This window comes from Coloeus monedula (genome assembly GCF_965178545.1).
Source record: "Coloeus monedula genome assembly, chromosome: 1".
Taxonomy (NCBI): Eukaryota; Metazoa; Chordata; class Aves; order Passeriformes; family Corvidae; genus Coloeus; species Coloeus monedula.
Genome location: NC_138781.1, coordinates 151404261 through 151420839, shown reverse-complemented (window position 1 = coordinate 151420839; position 16579 = coordinate 151404261). Strand labels below are relative to the sequence as shown.

The following is a 16579-nucleotide window of genomic DNA, read 5'->3' as shown; positions in this document are numbered from 1 at the left end:
AGATCTTCTGGCTGAGACAGCACTGGACCTCAGGTAAAGAACTTGCAGTGCTGGGCTGACTTTTAAAAAAATTACTAAAAGCCCCTTAAAAGGGGTAAGGCTTTGAATGCCCCAGCACCAACGTCTCCCACAGCCAGTCTGGAGAGAGCAAGAGGGGAAAAGAGACCCCACCTCTCCTCTTCATCCTTTTTATAGTTTTTGCTCCGCCCCCAGTCCGCCCACAGCCCGCCCCTTCGGTCCAAGGCGATTGGTGCTTTCCCTTTGATGGATCATCGCCGTCCTCCAATGGCTCATCGTTGTCAAGGGGGGGGGTGGTATCAGTTTGAGATAAGGGAATACAATGCCTTCATTAAAATTCAGGTATTCAGGTTGCCATGGAACTTGCCTGCAGAGTAATGGCTCTGTAGCTAAAAAAAGCTGCTGGCTATTAAGACTGGGTGGGGTTTTGGCCTTGGAATCAAAATGCAAGTGAAACACCTACAAAAAGTATTAAAATACATCCAACACACCTCAAAACACTTGTAAAAGTATACAGTAAACACAGGAAAGGTAACTCTTATGGTGTGTAGGTGGTTTGTAGTTTGAGAAGGGGCAAGTTTGTGATTTTTAACTGGGAAAATTTTAACTGGGAAGGGTACAACTCTATTAATAAACTACTTTAAACAAATGAAAACACTGATAATGGAACTGGATTTTTGTACCTGGGCTGATGGGTTAATTGTAACATTCAATTTAAAAATAATTAACTCAAAATTAATTAATTAAAGCACTTAATATGCAAAGACCAAGCACAAATAGGGATTTCATGTATGACAGAGACATAGAGCTCCAACAGCCAGACTTCATTTTCTCCCTCCTTACCAGAATGTCACATCACACTGTCCTCTCTCTTACAGATAAATTACAGGCATTTCCTTCAATTGGTGTTTCTTCAAATTGCATTAGTGGGGCCTTACCCTATGCAACCTTCAGCAAATGAATGCATTCACTGGGTAATTTATATTAATTATGTGCCTATACTGTGTTACTAAGAGACACTAAAAATGTCTTCTTTTCCTGTTCTGGATTTTGGGATGGTAGTTATGGACACAGTGCTGCCACACAAAGGGATGCTGGAAAAAGGAGGCATGTAAAGACTATACTCCTGAGAAAGCTACTTGCTCAGAGGGATGTTCTGAGTGAGAACACAGCATTGTCCCCAAGAGTCAAAGTTGGGGCTGAACAAAAGCCCCCTCCCGGGTCACCTGAGCGTTGCTCGGCAGCTGAGGAAAGTTAAAATTACAGAGTCCCAGGGTAAAACACAGCATGAGGCAAAACCTGCTGAAAGTCTAATTATCCTCATAGGCAAACATCAAACGGCTGGAAGTGATCCCAGCGCACACATTTTCCTGGCTATACCTGGTTTTGTCAGCTGTTACAGAGAGGACTTTCATCCCAGCCTTCTTGATGTGATATTGAGCAACTGATAATTAAGTCAGTAAAAGTAAGTCTTGTCAAAGAAAAGATGTTTCCATATTCCTCAAGCTGCAGCATTCGGTCACAAGTCATGAAAATTTTCTTTTTTTCACACAAGTAAATTCCATATAGAGTTAAATAATATTAAATGCAGAGACACCCCACTGCATGTTTTTTTTTGTGAAAGGCAGAATAAAAGAAAACAAAGGTAAGGTTGTGCATGCATGTGCACAGATGTGTGGGCATCTTATTTACCAGCTACAACTCTGTTAAACGGGGCTTCAGTTTCCTCGCAGATCCTGAAGTTCTTGGTGAAGGCAGGAGTGTTGGACAGACAGACATAGCCCATCCACACACTTAACATGGTCACTGAAGCACTTTTTATTTCATAAACCAACTACGAATCCATTTAACTTTCCTTTATTAATTGCTATAAGGTTTTGAGTGATTTCATGAGTTGAAATGTTCAGTGGATTGTGGTAAAATTACTGAATGGATGATCATTGGCTTTTAAATGTGCTGCACCTAAACTCACTGATTTCAGAGGAATCATTTCCAGTCCACTGGAGTAAATGGGAGCAGAATTTGGCCCACTGTTTCCAACAGTGATCATTTCTTGGATACTACTATACATCACTCAGTATCACTGAAATTGCCTTATGTCATTGCTCTGACCAGATCTCTCTCCCTTCCTCACCACCTCAGGCAATTTTTTCAGGCAATTTTTCCTGTTTTAACTGCCATTTTATTCCTTTTGAGGTTCCACACTTAAGATATAGTTCAGGCTTCATCTCTGCCCTCTTGACAATGTCCCTTGTTTGAACTTAAGGATGGCTGAAGCTTTACCAAAGGGGCTCACCCTTGTCTACTTCTCACCATCAAAGGTGGCATTGGTCTAATTGCAGTAAGCTGAGCTGTTCCTTTAAAAGGAAAAAAAAATCCTCCACAATTCAATTCTACTGCCAAAAGGAGCTTCCAATCCCCACCTGACCTGCCACAGAGCCTTTCCATGAGGGATTCAACAGTCACTGTGTGCTTACGATTGTGTTACCTCTAGTTAGTCCTTCAGGGATTAGGATAACAATTTTCACAGGATTTTAAAGAAAGATTATCAAGCCTATCTACTCAAAGTTTTTCACAAAGTGTTTATTAAGACCTGGCTATAACCTCCAGTTTAATATAGGCTCTGAAGATAATAATCTTTATCAAGAGAAATCAGGTAAGTTGATATTAACTATTCCAGATCTTGGTGGTTTCACTTGTACTTGGAGGAAACCATTTCAGCTGTGCTATTAATGCTCAGTGGAAATGTAGCAAATTAAATGTATTTTTATTAAATGTATACTTATTTAATTTTACTGCATTTTCACACAAAAAAATCTGAACTTAAGAAGTAATTCTTTCATTGTAATGAAGCACGCTGTTGTAACGCGGTCAGGTTTTCACATTAACTTGAAATATTTCTTCAGACTTGGTGGATGATGGTGTGCTTAAAATGAGAGATGACCTTTAGATGTTGCAACTGAATGAAGGTAAGGGAATTCATACTCAAGGACTTTCCTCTTTTATTTCTTTGTTCTCTTAATTTCTGTTCCACTCTGTTAAGCATGAAGACATGAGGAAACTGCTGGAGTGCACTACATTTGTACAGGAAAAATGAAAACAATTCAAACTTCATGGTTACCTGCCACATTAAAATGAGTTCTCCTGAAGCACAGCTAATAAACACATTGGTTTCAGATTGCTGTTAACCCAGAGTAACAGAGAGGGATTTAATAAGAAGTCTTCATGCATGTATAAAGATAATCTGAACTGGATTAAAATCTCCAATTTAGCAATTCAGGGAACTCTGGATCAACCGTTCTAAATAAAACGGATTCTACTAATATCATTCAGCTTAAAATAGCAGAGGAGGATTATAATATCCAGTAAAGTTGAAGGAGAATTTATTACCAAAGGCTTGAGCTTCAGCCTTTATCAGAAGGAAAACCTTCTCTGAGTCAGTTTATGGGATTTTTCTGCCTGCTCAGGGCTGTGAGGCACTGGCACCTTCAGTGCCTGTGAATCTCAGCTCAGTCTGAAATGGAAACAATGATCTTGATCTGGAGGACAATGCGGGTTTCATATTTGCAATCTGGACATGTATTTCAGTCATCGCAGTGGTGTCACTTCAAGAGAGATACAGTTACAAAGTAATAAAGACTTGTCCCTGATAAATAAAAATTGGATTTCGGATAACCAGAGTAACGCAAATGTGACGTGTATTGCAAGAGTTAATATTACCAATATTCACATTGCTGAGAGATAAGGTATTTCAGGCAGCAGTTCTAGCAATATTTGTCACACATGGTTTTGAAATTTATTTGGATAGCATAAATTTCAGAGTTAATGCCAGAAAAAGATTTTGGGAAGCAGCTAAAAGCTAATGCTTCAAATTTAAATCAAAGTCTCTGCCAAATGAGGAGCAAGGGTAGTCCATTGTGGAGTGATATCCCTAGTATTAAGATTTATCTGTAATTTCTTTTCAAGTATCTTGTGCTGGTCAGGGAGCACACCAGTGCTAAATCCGGCATTCAGGAAAAACACACACTCCACCAATGGAGGATTCTCCATCTTTTTATACCAACAATATTCATTTTTTTTTGCTAGAAGTAGAACAGGATTTGTCTTACTGTGATCCATCCTTCCAGGTTATGTTTACCTGTTGTCCCTATCGTTAGATTTTGCTTAGTTGAGTCTGTAGTGTGATGAGGCCAGGTTAATGCCTTCTCTGAATTCTTGCTGGAAATCAGTGCTGTGAGTGGAGAAAATTGTGTTGATTACCACAGAGGAGCAGCTCAGTGGGGAGGACAGCAGGGAAGTGACAATTCAGGTGAGAGAGAAAGCATCACCCAGTGTGCAGGGAATGCTTCCAAGCACAACTTTGTATCTTGCTCTATTTTGTTTGTACTTTTACAGCTTTTCTCTCTCTAGTCCCTTCATGTGTCAGTCCTCTTGCTTCTTCTCTGTCTTTTAGGAATGTGCTCTCTCTAGACCCTGCTCTTACCTGCTACACCAAGTTCTCTGTCAAACGATTTTCCCCTGTCCTGCTGCCACGAACAGCTCTAGGCCAGTTTAAATAAATCAGTACTAAATTAAATCTCTGATAGGAAATCGCCTGCTATGTACCCTTTTACTTATGAACCTTTGTAAAACAGTTGTGCTTTCACATCAGCCTCTGAAATGCTCTTACCAGGTATTTCAGTGTTAGTGTGATTCACTGGTGACCCAGGAGAGCCCACCTTCCTCAAAGCAGGTCCTGGAAAATGAAGTCCTGGAAACTGGCCATCCCTCTGTACAGACAGACTGAAAATAGGGCAGGGGATGCCTTCTTCTCCCACCTCCTAGGTCTGGGTCTTTCACCTGCCGTGCAGCCAAAATTCCTGTGAAGTGCAGGGGTGCAGGGTCTTTCACCAGTCAGGGCTGCAGAGACCCTCCAGCTGACCAGCCTTGCACCTCAGGGACAGCTCAGTGGCAGCACTTGTTTTCCATGTTCCCTGCTGATGTCCCTTGTATTGGTGTGCACAGGGACAGCACTGGCTGTGCAGCCTGGTCACTCCTGTGTGCATGGAACAGCTCATGGGGAACATGCTCAGAGGTTCTGTGGCCCATAAACACTGAACCATCATCACAAAGCACGACTCATCCTAATGCAGATTTTGCAGAGCTAACACAACACTCACTTCTCAGAGTACAATCAAAATTCATAATGTTCTGTTAAAAAAGCAGCAAATCACCCCACTTCTCACCTCAAACAAAAACACAACCCAATAGTTCCCCTTTAATAGCACACTTAATTGTCTAGATGCACCAGCCACCACAGACCACCTGCTCCAAAACACATGTAGTTACAAACCTTGCTTTAAACGATCACCTAACTCTACACCTCCCAAAGCCTGCTCTCCCCAGCAGCCACCTCCCTGAACCTTTGCAAAGAGCCAGTTCCTCATACTCAGCTCCACTGAGGAATATCTCTCACCAACTCCTCTCTATTTCATTGAACCAAAGCAGAGACGACAGAAAAATGAGCAGAATCCAGAGATGCGGATCGGTTTTATACCTATCTCCATGCAGACTACACCTCCACTGCTTCCATCACATCAGCCTGTGAGCAGGCTTGAACTAACACACTGGTCTTCCCTAATTACAGAGTCCACAGATTCATGAAAAAAAGCTGTTACAAATCCCAGCAAGCTTCGTAACACCTGAGAGTGGAAGTGGGGATAGCCTTGCCAGGGAGTCACGCCCTGTGGTTTTCATGACAGCAATACTTGCACGGTCTGTAGCCTAGCAGTTTGCCAGATCCAAATATTGTTGCAAGAAGAGCCAGGTTTAGGATTTTTGGTGCTAGACTTGTCCATGGGATACTGGAGTATGTCCATGCATAATTACTCCATAGAAAGGTGATGGAATATGAAGTCTGGGGATGAGATTCGTCCAACACTTTCTGCCTCAGTTCTGTTCTTCTGCACATGCTGTGCAGAAACAGTGGATGAGTCCAGGCTTAGGGCTCAGTAAAAAGAATTGGGCAGATGGACTGGATAGGTAGGATGAACTTCTTGGAAGATCCCAGACCTTTGTTAGAATTAGCAGAGCTGGCACTTACATATTTTTGACTCATCTGACCAGCTAACAAAGACATTTCAAACACAGAAATACTTAGTGTTTCATCCCAAAGAAGAATCTCTTTAAAGCCACTAAATACAAATAAACTGTCTTCTGAATGTGTTAATTCTCTAGAGACTTTAATATGAAAAATAGTTTAATTATGATCATACTAATTTTCTAATCAAATAGTATTATCTTCAAGATAATGATTTGCTGCATATTGAAAGATTAGCTACTCCAAGAGGATATTAAAAATTTTTGGAATTCTTTTTTTTTTTCTGATTTTTGTATCATTCCTAATTTTCTGACAACTGCTGAGTTATTTGGCATGTCCTGATATTACAAAAACAGGGGAAACATGAAAAGAAACTTTTTTTTTCCTCCCTAACTACCTCTAATTAAATCTTTGAAACCTGGAAAGCAGCTCATGGTCTGAAAGGCAGACCACTGCTAATCCTTCCCAAGCAGGTAGGCAAGGCAGCACAGGACACAACCTGGTGATAGTAACTACAGAAATCCAAGACCAGGAATGATCAGACAAGCAGCATTCCTGTGGAAAAGAACCTCAGTTGACATTTCTGGTTAGAAATTAAACATAATCAAATTTTATCTTGTTTTAACAGAAAGGCTTTAGGCACTTGATGTGTCAGGTGCCTTTTGGGCACCGGTCATCCTGCCAGAGAAGAGGGTTGTGCTGACAACCTTACCAAGTCTCCAGCAAAGCCACTTAGGTAGGACTCAGGAATCAAGAGTTACATGCTAAACTCATGGCAGCCACAGGCAAAAGAAAGTACTGATTGTGGGATTTCTGTTTCTTCTGTTTCCATCATCAATCTTTCTCTGCATCACAGAGATCTGATATTTCTCCTGTGGTCAAATCATTCTGGGACAAGGGCTGGAAAAAATCGCTCAATGCTACAAACTTGACCACCACAAAAAGAGAATTTCTCTCTCCTGGACCAGACAAACCTGTTGGAAGTCAGCATCCATAATGCAGGGGTTCTGCTGGCATGTGGCAGCAAAGATGAGCCTGGGATTTCTATGTCTCTTTCTGGTTTTCAGCACAGGTAAGGACAATGATTTGGTGCTCCCCAGGGAATAACCCAGGTGCCTCTTTCCCAATTGCTCCCATAGCCCCATTCCCACATCTGTGGCAGGCTTGGTTCTTTCACCCTGTGTAGGCAAGATTGATGGGCTGGAGCTACAGGTCTGATGCCATTCAGCAGGGCAGACCAGGTGATGTCTATTCCTGGATCCCATGCCAAAAATCTGAAATCAGAAAGGTTTACAAGGAAAGAGAGAGAAGGGTTAGAAGAGCTCCTACCACCTAGATTATCAGTCCAAATTTAGCTCTGACTAATTGAGGGTTGTTAATAAAGCTGATTAACACTGCATCACAATTTATAAGCCCTGTTATACATTTTCTATTGGGTATTTCTCCTTTATAAACATATATAAAGGGGAGCTTGGGTGGGCTGAGAAGTTGAAGCTTCATAGGAACATGGGAGATTAACATTTTCTAGCACTGACTCATTTGGAGAGCCTTTAGGATTACTCTTTGGAGGCACTCAGCTCTCCTCTGGTGGAATAGGAAACCTAAATCCCAAACACATATCTTCAACTTATTCTGCAATCTCTAAATCACTGCTCTGCACTCAGCTGGTCACTGAGTGAATCCCAGAAAACCAGTCCAATCTCCTGAGCCCAACTCCAGCCCATTCCTCCTGCAACACAGCTCTTGAGGACAGTTCTCAACTGCATCACTGTTCTGAATAACAAACATGCACAGAGAAGGGAAGATTTGTTTGGATTTGGCCTTATTTTACTCTGTATCTTGCAGCAAATGCTGTGTGCAAACCTAGTGAAGATCTCTACAAATATTTACTATTATATTTTTCTTTTGATTATTGAGGGACAAGCTCAACAGGGAAAACTGTTTCTCTGTCTCTTTCTTCACTTTTCAGCTTCGTGCATAAAAAAAGAAAATAAGAAAGAGAAGCAGGTGGCAGTGCTGGCTACTGCAGGTAACAGGCAGCACACCAGGAGTCCCAGTGTCGGGTGTTAATGGGAGTGGGAGGTGCTGTGTTGGGCATGGAGGTGGCAGCAGATGGGCCCTGCTCCTGCAGAGTCTGTGAGCCCCATCCCACCCCTGCTGTAAGGCCACCCCACCCAGCCTGGTCCCTGGCCAGGTTAACAGCTGTCCTTCCCAAAATCTAATCTTCTTTTTTCCCTTTCTCTCCATTCCCTTTTGTTTTTCCTTTCCTCTCCTCTATGTTGTGGATAAGTGCTGCTTTTACCTGGGGTGCAGCTTGGTTCAAATTGGTTATAAATAATACTGATGTAATTGGAAAATTGCATTTCTCCCCAAATTCAATTTTGTTCTTGTCTCAGCTTTCTGTGCTTCTTTTTCTATCCTGCTCTGTTCTTCCTCTCTCTGTCATGCTCACACACACCTTCCTCCCTCACACAGACACTGTACTGATCTGCTTTGGCATGACTTTGTGGGAGGGAAGCCAAAAAAAATCTTTGAAAATTCTGACTTGGGGAAAACAAATAAGCAACATCAACAGAAATAAAACATGTTAAGATAAAAAGTGTGATTTGGCTACAGCAAAATTATTCTGTTATAGCAAGTAGTATATCCATCAATGCAGCCGAAAAACAAAAGTCTGCATTTTCATGTAGATTTGGGGAAGAGGGAACATTTCCTAGGCACTTTCTCTGCCTTTTGTGACCTGCGTGAGAGATCTTCTGCTCTGTTGGCAGCAAACACCCACTGCCCAGCAGGAGAGGGCACCAGCATGCCAGGGCTGGCTGGGTCCTGCAGCTGCTCAAGGGCAGGGTCAAGGGCATAGCAGGCAGACCTGAATTTAGGCCCACCATTCTACTGTTGCTATATCTTGCTATTTTCTAGATTCATCTCCACGGTCCTGGAATTTTATTTTCTCATCAGCGTTTTTTTGGTGCGTCCCAGTACATAATCTGCTCATTTTGGTTTTCCCATTCTGGCAGATTTCTAACACTTTTAAGCAGGGGATGAACAGCTATTTCCTTGTGCCCTCACACACGCCTTTTCTTTCAGAGCTGCCTGCAAAGTCCCTGGACCTGTCTGCTATTAACCTGACAGAGCTGGTGAACGGGATGCTGAGCACTGCTCTCAGAGGTAATGGGACATGGCTGGGCAGGTCACAGCTGCCAGCCCAGCAGTGCAGGAGAAAAGACACTAACAGTGTTAGCAGGAGAAGCTGCAAACATGGGCTATCTGGCTCCAGAATGGCTTCCTGGAGCATGTTGCCTTCAGGCATTTATAATGCAGATGGCTATCTGCCCCAAAGAACTTAGAAATTAGTGAGGGTTTATACAGAGACAATATAATTACTTGTGGGCCGCCTTTAGAAAGCACTTTATAATCCAGTGTATGTTTCAATTAAAACAAAAACAAAATAAAAAGGAAGAAGCAGTACAAATGATCCTTCCTCCAGTGACAATGGGAACGGACTGGGTGTCAGGCAGCTGTATCATTCTGGCACCTCAGGAATCCTTTAGACACTAAATGAGCAGAGTGAAACACACTGTTCTCACAATTTGTTCCAAGCACTAATAACATGGACATGTGTTTCTGCAGGTACCAAAAAACTCTTCTCTTTGCTGAGTGTCACCTCTTACAGCTCGTTTGCCTTCCACAAAGTGTCAGTCACCATTTATAACAGTGAGTGTTGGCTCAGGAGCAGTTTCTCTCCCACAGCCTGTGCAACAAGACACTGATTTTTTTCTCTGTCTCTCCCTCCAGTCTCTAATGCAAAAAATATTGACCCTGGCAAGTTCCCTATGCACTACTGCTACTGTTTGAACAATGTGACAAATGGCTTGACAGGTGGGTACACAAAAGAGGTTGGCAATTGCATGTGCTTAAGCTGAATTATTTCCTTTGGAGATTAAGGCTGTAGCCTGAATTCTGCAGAATTCATCCCTATGATTACCACCACCACCACAATGAGGTCAACAGCCATAACTCACAATGAGTGGCTGTTCTGACTCTGTGACCTCAGTCTCAGGTGGCTGCACCCAGCCAGCCAGTCTGGGATGGAGCCATCAGTCAAGTGACTGGCATGGTTTGACTGACAAAAGGCCTCTCTTTCCTCCTTGGAATACAAATTGCAGCACAGGAGAGATGACCAGCAATGTATGATACATCACCCTGGCCACTTTTGCTGTCCTAAAATAACCCACAGGAGGGGAGCAGGGGCTTCTCTGCAACAATGGACTCCAGCAACTTCAGTGAGCCCAAGAGAAAGGGAAAGCAAGGACTAACATGGGTCTGTTTAATGGAGCACAAAATACTGTCAGGCAAACCCTTCGCCTGAAATCCTCATCCTCACCCCTGATCTCACAGTATCTAACATTGCAGGATGCATCTGAGTGCCTGGATTCTATGACTGGTTAATGTAAGGCATCAAGAGTAGCTCAGCAGCTGCAGACCAGACTCCAAACCCTCTATGCCACATGTGGTGACCCCATAGGAGCCACAGTGGCTTTCATGGCTTTCTCTGGACCCACACATCTCACAGGCCTTTATGGATAATGACCCAGTCTGTCTTGGAGAATAGCAGAGAAACTTTAATCTTTCTGCTGCAATTCCAGAATATCTTGGTGATTGGAGTATTCTCCAAAGCAGTAAAAATTCATGGCTCAGGTCCATCACTCCCTAAGTGAGAATACTAACCTGTCACTGCTAGGAAGCACCACCACAACACCACCAGCCACTTTTTGGGCTGACAACATCATCAATACACCTGAAGCAGACCCCAAAGGAAAAAATCTGATGCCTCCTGGAAGGCCCTACATGACAAACAGGCAATTACAGCAGGCAAAGCCTGCAGGCTTTAGATCTCCTTCTACATTTAAGCAGAATAAGGAGAGCATTACTTTAAAATGTTCTCTTGAACAGATAAATTCCATTTAAGCTTACTTTTAGAGAAACTGATGTAGTTTTAGATATCATCTTTGAAATATACTTCTGCAGACTATTCTTGTGGTTTCTTCAGTCCACTCCATCAAAATCCCTTTAAACTTTAAATTATTTTAAACTTTGTCATGTATGAGTACATATCCAAAATATCATCACATATGAAAGTGAATTTTTGATGGTAGGATATGTGTTTTCAATAACAAACTTTCTCTATTTGTTGTCTAGATTTTACAGCTTTACTTGTCGATATCATTGGAAACACCACCAGTTATCTCACAGAAATTTTCAAATCCACTTCTATTCTCTCAGGTTTGTATATCCTTTTAACATTTATCATTTTCTTATTTGTCTCATTTACTCCTGGCATGAAAAGAAGCATAAAAATGTGGATAAAAGCCTATTGCTCTTGCTCAACAGCATTTTTCTTGCAACCCATGGAACAAGATATGTATAAATGTGTATGTGTGTAATAAAGAGATGTACATGTTTCTATAAGCAGTTATGTTGTTTGAATGTTTTATTAATGATTAATAAAAAATGGTGGATTTGAGAATTATTATTAAATACTGATATTTTGGACAATTGTGGTTCCCAAAGAATAATTATGGACTATGCTAGCTGAAGATTTTTTTCCATATAAAAATAATTGTAATTTAGAATTTTAATTAGATAGAAACTTTTCCACTGACAGTATTAACATTTGGGTTTGATGGTGGTTTGAAGTTTTTGTTGAAAATTAGAAGGCAAATATTTGCTCAGCTGCCGTAGCCACATACCATTTTTTGTTTGCATTTTTAACTGTTTAGGATAATGCCATAGAAGGAAAACTGGTAACAATGATGTCTTTCATGTTTGTTTGCCTTTCAGTGCATCAGAGCAATGACTCTGATTGTATCTACATCTGTGTGATTGCAGGACAGACAGGTAAAAGTTAAAATCATTCCACCCAAAAATATTGCCCTGGTTTTCCTCAGTGATAATTTATACTAGGAACAAGTCTTTCTTGATATTTCTAAGCATTTCTATTTGCAGGGAAAAATCTGTCTGATTTTTTGGAAATACTAGAAAAGTCTCCTGTTATTAATTACACATTTTCCAGTAACACATCATCTGACCTGGGTAAGTACATCCTGGGGAATAAAAGGAAACAACAGCAGTGAAAATCACATCCAGGTAACTCTTGCAATGAGTATTCCATCCTCATTACTATTACTTTAAATATAATTTTGTGTTTTATTATTGCTTATGTATTTGCATAGTATTACGTATTTCATAATATTTAAAATAGAATAGTATTTTATATCATGTAAAGGTTTAATACAATAATTATATCATAAATGTAAGTAAATTTACAAACTTTCAAATTATTTGTTACAAAATCTTCTAGTGGATGAACAAACAAAACCTGCTGGGATGAAAGTTTTCCAGAATTCAGCACTGGGCTGGAGAGGGCCTCTAGCACTCTTAATCTAACTGGGTGCCTGCCGTAGCTCTCAGCACAAATGACCTCCTACCTTTACATGAATTTTCTTCAGAGAGGAGGTGAATACATTCAGTCATTGTCCTGAATGGTTCCTCCTCCCAAAACTGCTTTGCCAGGTTGAGCTGCACTTCAAATGTTCACTTTTCACTGCTGCCCATCACTATTTCTCATTTTCAATGATAGATTAAAGTAGGCAGACTGAAATCAGTGACAAGTTGTGTGTGCTGAAAGCTGTGGCATGTTTCCTTTAAAAAAATAAAACAAAAAAAAAAAAAAAAGACCCTTGGCCAAAACCCCCTTTAATTAAAAAAGACAACAGCTGTTTCTATGGTAGCAGTACGTGATTTCTTCCCTTTTCTCACACAATATATGGTGGATAGTGAGTGCTCTAACCTTGTCTTCTCATACCTCAAAGACTTAGATTTGGTATTCTCAAGTTTCGAGAAATTGCAGGAAGACCCAAACAAGACGCTGGATTCATCAGCAGAACACGTGTGGACATTTCAATGTGAGCACATATTGTCAGACCTAAATTTGTGTTCCCTTGATTAATGTCTTGACAAGTGATCATGTATGTTGGCTTCACAGTTAACTGTGATGTGAACTACAAATAAAGGGTAGCATAAAAGTTTCTTTGAAACAGCAGAAGATGATGTCACTAATGCATTGAAGAGCTGGAGGATGGAAAAACTATTGCAAAAAGCCATTTTACCAGAAAAATAATATTTCTAAAGAAGCAGAGAAGGAGAGGAAAACTGGTTGTTGGTTTCAAACCAAAAATAAGATTATTTAAACTATTTCCTCTTATTTTCTGTGGTCATTTTATTTTCTGTATTCTTCTCTGTTTCTTTACATGACATGCAGTTGTACTTGAGCATTTCATAAACTTGAGAACATTTAACTTTGCCATGGGCTACAAGATAGAAAAGTGCTTCTCTGCCCCATTTTGGAAGCCAAAAAGCAAAGCTTTGTATCTGTTCACTTGTAATAGAAATCAAATGAAATTCCGACCTTGATTTCATACCTCCTTGTCATTGCAGCTGCATCTCTCTCCTACAAAATGCCTGCATTTCCTGTAGTCACTCTGCTGTCTTTTATAAACTTTTTAATTCCCTTAACCACATGCCAACCTTTGTTGTATCTCCTAACCACGAGTGTCAGTTCTCACACTGCAGTATCTGCCCTCCAGTACCTGCCTGCTCACCTTCAAAGAGACAAGAGCTTCCTCTCTTTCCTTGGTAGTGAAGCAGTTTAGGAAATTAAACATAAATTATGTGAAGAAAAAAACAAAACCCTGCAGGAACCTTTCAGTTTCTTCTTTTTGTTTGTGAAAATTCACATATTAAAATGTTCTCAGTTAAAATTTCTGACATTATTAGCCCTCCCTGTGTTTTTGTATTTAAAATGAAATGGAGAAGTGGCCACTCAAATGCCAGAGAAGGACTCGAGGAGTAGATGGGATTTTCTGGGTGTATTTTAGATGTTATTTTCCCCCAGTGTGTTGCACTCGCTGCTGCCGTGGAGGCACCAGCACCCCCAGTGCGCTGGTGCCCTCTCTCTGTCTCTCTTTCTTCTCCAGCTACCAGGATCCCTCTCGCCCAGAAAGATGGGGAAATCCCCACCACGAAGTTCCCACTGTGGCCAAAGACAGTTGGAGCCAAAGGATCGTGGTTTCCATCACCCCACGTGGATGCTCTGGGGCCCCAGGGCACGGCCGGACCCCCTCTGAGCCCTGGGGGGAGCTCAGCCCCGCCGCCGGCCCCGCAGCCCAGCCCCAGTGAGTACAGCCAGGAGCACTGGAACCTGCCCTAGCCTGCTACTGTGGGCTTTGGCCAAGTGTCTCTGAGGCGGAGGTTGGAGGGCCCTGCAGGGAGACCCAGTCTGGTTGATTGCCTTATTGCAGAAATGTTAAAATCAGCTATAGACTCCATCCTGTAGTTTCTTATCTTTAGGGAAAAACTCGGTCTTGCATCCCACAAACACTTCTGCCACTTGGGCCTTCCCTCTCATTTTGCATCGAGTTTGGTGAGCAGACCTGTGAGAAAGCATATAGAGATGCTTCTCCTGGTGTCCCCTAAACATGCCTTCTTGAAATCCTGCCCTTCCCTAGTCCACTGGCTTTTCAAGATCTAGTCAAGTACAGCTTTTGTCCTTCATATTTCATGCTGGCATTTTTATATGCCGCTGGCAGTACTGTGTGAAGGACTCTGTCTCATAGGTAGCAATTCTTCTCAGTAGACAGATAAATAATACATATGAATGACAGGAAGCGTGTCTCTCTGTTCTCATAGGTGACATGTCCATGCTTTGGATGCAGACAATGTCTCCACAAGAAGCCAGCAAAGTGATGCAAACAGAGCCAGGTAAGACTGATCTGGGATAGCAACAAAGTGTGTCAGTTGGCACATTTATGAAATAGAAATAATATATAGAATATATAGACTGATAGAACATATTTATACATCAATGTCTATGTAAGTGTTTATTAATGAACTGTGAGTTCAGGATTAATTTTTTATTCTTTTCTGTTGCTCCTTCAATCTACCTTCCTTTTTGTTTTAAGGTGTCAAAGCAAGTTCTGTTCTTTTCCCTCCCCTTAGATTTGCCTTCCTCAGTACTGTCTATTCCACCTTCCTACAGACCAGCTGTGACACTGAAACTTTACTCAGCTACCAGTAAGTAAATGCACCTCATGCAGGAAAAATAGCAGTATGTTTGAAAGTAATGCAAGATAGAAACGTTCACATGCAGACAAAACATACATGGTTAATTTGCCTATGATAGTTTCTGTATCTAAACCACCCAAAATGTCCAAGGGACTGCTTCCTATTTGTTTGTGAATTGTACACAATTGCACATTCAAAACATAGATCATACTGTGGTGATAGAATTAACTCTGTGTGTCAATTTTTGCACTGGTTGGTTATTGGAGAATTCATTCTTAAAAATAATTCCAAAAGAAAATATCATGCTTTAAATCTCCTCATTGGTATAAATAAAATGATGAAACCAACTCATGCCACATGAAACCTCCAGAATTTTTCTGAATTTACAATACTGCAAACTACTTTCTCAGGTAAAAATGGATCATCATCAACTAGATTTTCATGAAAGTTCAGTTCTCAACTGCTCTTGTGTCTGTGTGGCAACTGCCTAAGAGAAGCTTAGATGCTGGGTTAGAGCAAAGATAAAATATCAGACTAAACTGCAGGGGTCTTCAATATCCTTTGGGCTTGATATTATAGATAAAACCAGAGGAGTCTGAGGAACTAAAATGCTAGGCAAATAATATTTTTAAAGGTCTGTTTTAACATCTAGGAAATAAAACTAGGAAATTTGATAGTATGAATGAGCAAATAAATCCTGCAAATTCTGAAGGATCATAGGTGAGGAGAGCAAATAGAGAAGCTGATTACATGGTTTGTGATGAGTTAGTAGGAAATGTGGAAAAATAAACTTTACCAGTGGTATTGTCAAAAGAAACTGTGGGTCTTTGATGTGAATTCCTAGTAAATCTGATGAAGAGAAGACTGCTGCTGATAGTTAGCCTGCTGAAACAGGAGACATAAGGTGAAAACAGCATCACCAGCAGGTTTGTGCACCACAGGAAACTGCAGCCTTGTGGTCCTTCTCTGCTGGTGGAGCTGACCCAGAGCATTGGTGATGCTGCCAGGTCCCTGGCTCCACAAGTAATCCCTGGGTTTTTGTTTTGGGATTGCTTGGAGCCTCAAAATCCAAGTTTTTGTCTGGATTCCCTGCTAATTTCATAATTTCCAATGATATTTTGATTACTGACTTCTTTTTTACTTATCTGTAAAGGTGTTTTTTGGGGGTAAACACGTGATTCAGAGAGAAAGGTTCTTTCACAAATCTTCAATTTTTCTGTCACTGGGAATAAATGCACAGTAGGGGAGCAGCAGCATCTCACAGTTTTGGTGTCATTTGCTTTTTCCATTGGTTTTCATTTTGTTGCCTATTGCAGCAATCCAAGACCAGGACCCTGTGTTGTTGCTTGTAGCTTTTGC

General features: G+C 41.1%; 1 protein-coding gene across 1 annotated transcript in view; it reads left to right on the top strand.

The window, feature by feature from the left end:
• Positions 1-7093: 7093 nt before the first annotated feature.
• HHLA1 (HHLA1 neighbor of OC90) overlaps positions 7094-16579 on the top strand; it is a gene marked incomplete at both ends in the record, with an annotated part of 14577 nt that continues 5091 nt past the window's right edge. The window contains 12 exons of the mRNA XM_082288552.1: positions 7094-7169; positions 8067-8126; positions 9185-9265; positions 9728-9811; positions 9893-9976; positions 11297-11380; positions 11939-11995; positions 12104-12190; positions 12970-13062; positions 14134-14331; positions 14846-14917; positions 15155-15229. Of these exons, the coding sequence (XP_082144678.1) occupies positions 7094-7169; positions 8067-8126; positions 9185-9265; positions 9728-9811; positions 9893-9976; positions 11297-11380; positions 11939-11995; positions 12104-12190; positions 12970-13062; positions 14134-14331; positions 14846-14917; positions 15155-15229 (1051 nt within the window). The remainder of the gene's footprint in view (positions 7170-8066; positions 8127-9184; positions 9266-9727; positions 9812-9892; positions 9977-11296; positions 11381-11938; positions 11996-12103; positions 12191-12969; positions 13063-14133; positions 14332-14845; positions 14918-15154; positions 15230-16579) is intronic.